This window comes from Dendroctonus ponderosae, unplaced genomic scaffold, assembly GCF_020466585.1.
Source record: "Dendroctonus ponderosae isolate FM_Combo_2020 unplaced genomic scaffold, Dpon_F_20191213v2 Dpon_F_20191213_5, whole genome shotgun sequence".
In the NCBI taxonomy this organism is placed as follows: Eukaryota; Metazoa; Arthropoda; class Insecta; order Coleoptera; family Curculionidae; genus Dendroctonus; species Dendroctonus ponderosae.
Window position 1 is genome coordinate 2,524,748 of NW_026018715.1, and position 4,137 is coordinate 2,528,884.

A 4,137-nucleotide genomic window follows, 5' to 3' on the forward strand; every position below is an offset into this window, starting at 1 on the left:
GCAGTTAGTAATACGGTCACCACCAAAGTACAGCATCATACAACTAATTTTAAAAGATTTGATGATTTTCACATGCATACTAAATCTCAAATGAAAATTTTCATTTTTGGCTTTTCGAAAGATAGAGAACAAACCTCAAATAATTCGGAAAATGAAGAAATATGATCGAACTTTCCTAATCAATTCAACGTGATTAGGCGGCTTAAATCAAATGTTAGATGCTTAGATATTATTACTTAAGTTATCTTTTATTCAGAGTAAAATACTTTCATTTGCCACCTGTATCGGAAAGTATTTAAATTGAAGAATTGAAGGCAGGATTGAAAATTAATTTTCGGCAAATTTTACTGAGCTGCTGAAAACTTCCCCTGAATGAGATAATGCTAAAATCAACATCTAGAGAAATTAAATCTTTAGGTAGGAAGGAAATCTTTCAGGAGGGACTAACTTATAATTACTTTCTTTCGTGATCCGGATCTAGTCAATGTCGCAAATGGAAGCACTTGAACAATGTTTCAACATGAACTGTCCACTTTAGAAGACATGACTGATAGAATGTCATGACAGGTCTAATATATATTATTGTCTTCCTCTCGGCAGATACATACTTGTTGTTTCCTTCATGTTCAATTTTGACGCAGTTTGTTCCAACTTCTAAAGAAGCCGTTGCAAACCGTTTTCGCTCTGGGATATTAATTTCTTTGTCCTCCATGCGATATCCTCGCACCACCTTCGTGACCGCTGTGATCATTTCGTCCATGATTATGTTGAATCGGGTGGGGCTTAGACTATCTCCCTGTCTTATCCTAGTTGCTACGGGTATTTTCTCGGATAGCATATCTGCCACTTTGATGGAGGTGTACTTATTACTGTTCAGTTTGGCAATGATAGTTACTATGCGGGGGTGTATATCTCTTTTCTGTGGGAAAGGCCCGATATCATATAGCCTTACTCTGTCGAAGGCTTAGACGAGGTCGACGAAACAAATGAAAGCGGGCTTGTTAAGTTCTATGGCTTTCTCAGTTATCTGTCGTATGGTAAATATTGCGTCTATAGAGGACCTGTTCTTCCTGAATCCTTGCTGTTCTTCGCACATCCCAGAGGCAACAAGTTCCTCCTCGAAAATTTTCGTGAGGAGTTTTGACATTGTACTTAGGAGGCCGATTCCTCTGTAGTTTGCTGGATCGGTCTTTGCGCCCTTTTCATATATTGGTATTGTTACGCTATGCTTCCCTTCCGCCAGTATGTCCCAATTGTGAAGTATCTCGTTAAAAAGTACCTGAATCAGCTCGAATAGTATATCGCCGCCGTATTTAATCATTTCGTTGGATATTTTGTCCGCCCCGGAAAAACTTTCTGTTTTTCAGTTTGCTGGCTCTATGTTCGATTTTCTCTCGGCATTTGTTCCATGATCGGTGAGTGTTATCGTCTATTTGTGTTAAGGTATTCTCGGTGCTGTCGTCGACTGCGGGGTACAGCTCCCGAAAGTGTTTCTCCGATGTTCGATTGAATTCTTCGTAGTCCGCATATATTTTTATATGGGTTTCGTTCCATAGGTCTAGCATTTCCACACCTTTTTCTGTCCTCCGTAAAGGTCCCGCTCCATTTCTTTGAAGAATTCTTCGCTGTTATTTCGACTTTGTATTTCGCTGTTAATTCTGTTTCTTGGAAGCTTGTACTCATTGTACGGTGACTTTGATCTGTACTGTACGTAAGACTTACGTATGTCCTTCGCCAGCATCTTGACCTCTTGAGTAAACCACTGTTTGGCATTTGGATTTCGTCGCCGCATACATTCTTCCGCAGCTCCTATTATGTTAGATTTAATTTTTTGCCAAGCGGTTTCTATTTCATCCGGCTGTTGCATTTTGCAGACCTGGATTTTTTCCTCCAATGTCTGTTGGTACAGATTTCTTGTTGAGTTTTCCGGTTGGAAGAAATATCCTGTTTTCGTCAATTTACTGATGTTTGTTAAATCACGTTTAACCGACAAGAATGTAAGAAATTACATTTAGGCCTTCTTCTCCTTAATGTGCCGTGCTCGGTCTCCCGAACGTTGGCGATTACTTTGGCGAATGCATCTCTGTCTGTAAATTGACATACCCGTTAATGATACTCGTAAAAAATGAAGATTGTCATTAAAAACATCGTCCGTGACGCCATATATCGAATTTAAAACAAATTTAACAATTTTTTCCTATATCCTAAAATGCCGCAATTTAAAATATTGAGCGACGTGTCTGTCCTTGTTCGGGAAAAATACTCTTGGATTTACTGAATTAATCCGAACTTAGGGACTCATACTGTGTGAACGGCACATTATTTGCTATTTGAAATTTAAAAAATACATGTTTAGTTTTGGGAACATCTGAACCAAATTACGTGCTTGCGGGTTTTAGGGGGGCGCGTCAAATTTTAATCCGTTAACGTTTTTTATAAACATTGAAGAGGGCGCATTCAAAAATAGTGAATCCTATTTAAAAGGTTTTTTTTTTCGCCCAGTTTAACAATTATTTATGACAAGACTTGTGTTTGTACACATGTTTTATAAAAACGTCTTTTGATAAAAGCCTCTACAGGTATTTCATCTTGAGATATTTGAGGTTTGAAGTTCGTCACATCTCTAGTGAAGTAATGATGCGTACAGATCAGTATCTCGTATGAAGTTTTAAAATGCAATCTGAACTTCGTGCTGTTAATAAATAGCTGTAATTTTATGATAATTGTCTTCTATTATTAAATGTTCGAAGTAATTTTCGTTAATAGCCCTACAAAGACTAAATGCTCGTACAAAGTTTCAATGGACCCTAGCCATTAGTTTCTCGTCGTTTCCTAAAATATCGAAAACATTTTCAATTCGCCCCAACAAATCATCTTCATTACTTACGGGCGTTCAGTGTATAATGGAATTTGGAGCCCCATAAAGAAGAATAAAGTGAAGTCAAATCCGGCTAGCGCGGTGGCCAAATTGCCGTAGGAGAATTTCCTCTGGCGATCAGTTAGTTTGAATGCAGATTCAAATGGTTTCGAACAGCTCTGATAAAATGTGGCGGAGGACAATCGTGCATGAACGGCATACCCTGGGAAGTTATAGAGGAATATCATCTAATCAATTTGGAAAAAAATTGAATATGATCCAAATAAGCTTCACCGTTTAAGGGAGGAGTCAAAATCACTAGACCAATAACAAAATTACTAATTATTTTTGCACACAATAATTCTAACTTCACATTGATAATTTACAACTTTAGTAGCACCGGAATTTTGATCACAGTAAACATGTTGATTATGTGTTTTGGTTATTTTACTTCTCGTAAAACACACTTCACCAGTACAAACCAAATGGTTTTGTATTTGCTCATCCATAAATCGGCAGAAGTCCAGTCGTAGTGCAGGATCCACTGGTAACCCCCCTTGCACTTTTTGGAAGTGGAAGTTACTTATTTAATCTATGGGTCAAAGCAACTGTTCTTTTAACGTGTTGTGAACAACACTCTTATATACCCCTAAGTCTTCAGCTAACCGCCTTATATTATTTTCAGCTCTTCAGCAAAGCAATCCAAAATGTATACTCCTATTTCATGACCTCTAATATAACGTTGCCGTCTACCACTGCCAGTAACATGAGCAAAGCTGCGGGTTTTGCAAAGCCGCCTCTCGATCCCAAAATACTTCTGGTGGCTTGGTGAGCGGCAACTTGGAAATCTTTCTCTAGAGACAGCGCACTTTCGCTGCCATTCTTTTGTAAGAAACTATTAACCAGTAAGACTAGAAAATTACATAAAACTTGTTTGATTGAATATAAACCAATTGCATATCGGTCATTTAACCGATTCTAATTTATGGCACCTTAAAACTTCCCGATCCGAGATTTCCTTCAGATTGTAGGATTGCAAACAAAATAATAAATAAAAATCAATGTTGTTAATTTTAAGTTTAACGCCTTCTAGTTCGAAAACCGTACACTTTTGGATTAGCCAAATTAGGTGAAATCGTTAGGTTTTCACCCCAGGAATCCCCAACTTTATCTGTGTACATCCTGTATATCATAATTTTCTCTCCAAATATCTTCCGTCGGGGGGTTTAATAATTTATTAAATAATATAAGACAATCTCCCACAACTGGACCGTACTGAA

General features: G+C 37.8%; 1 protein-coding gene across 1 annotated transcript; it reads right to left on the reverse strand.

Annotated features, from left to right (window-relative positions):
• Positions 1–477: 477 nt before the first annotated feature.
• Positions 478–1,321, reverse strand: LOC125504568. The gene is made up of 3 exons (XM_048666772.1): positions 971–1,321; positions 609–919; positions 478–532 (listed from the first exon to the last, which is right to left on the reverse strand). Exons 1-3 carry the CDS (start codon positions 1,319–1,321, stop codon positions 478–480), a joined length of 717 nt encoding a protein of 238 aa, XP_048522729.1.
• Positions 1,322–4,137: the final 2,816 nt, after the last annotated feature.

Coding starts and splice junctions, on each gene's coding strand:
- LOC125504568 (XM_048666772.1), bottom strand. CDS start 1,321: ATGATTAAATACGGCGGCGATATACTATTCGAGCTGATTCAGGTACTT. Junction 920..970: donor TCATTTGTTTCGTCGACCTC/GTCTAAGCCTTC, acceptor CCTTTCCCACAG/AAAAGAGATATACACCCCCG. Junction 533..608: donor GAACATGAAGGAAACAACAA/GTATGTATCTGC, acceptor TGTCTTCTAAAG/TGGACAGTTCATGTTGAAAC.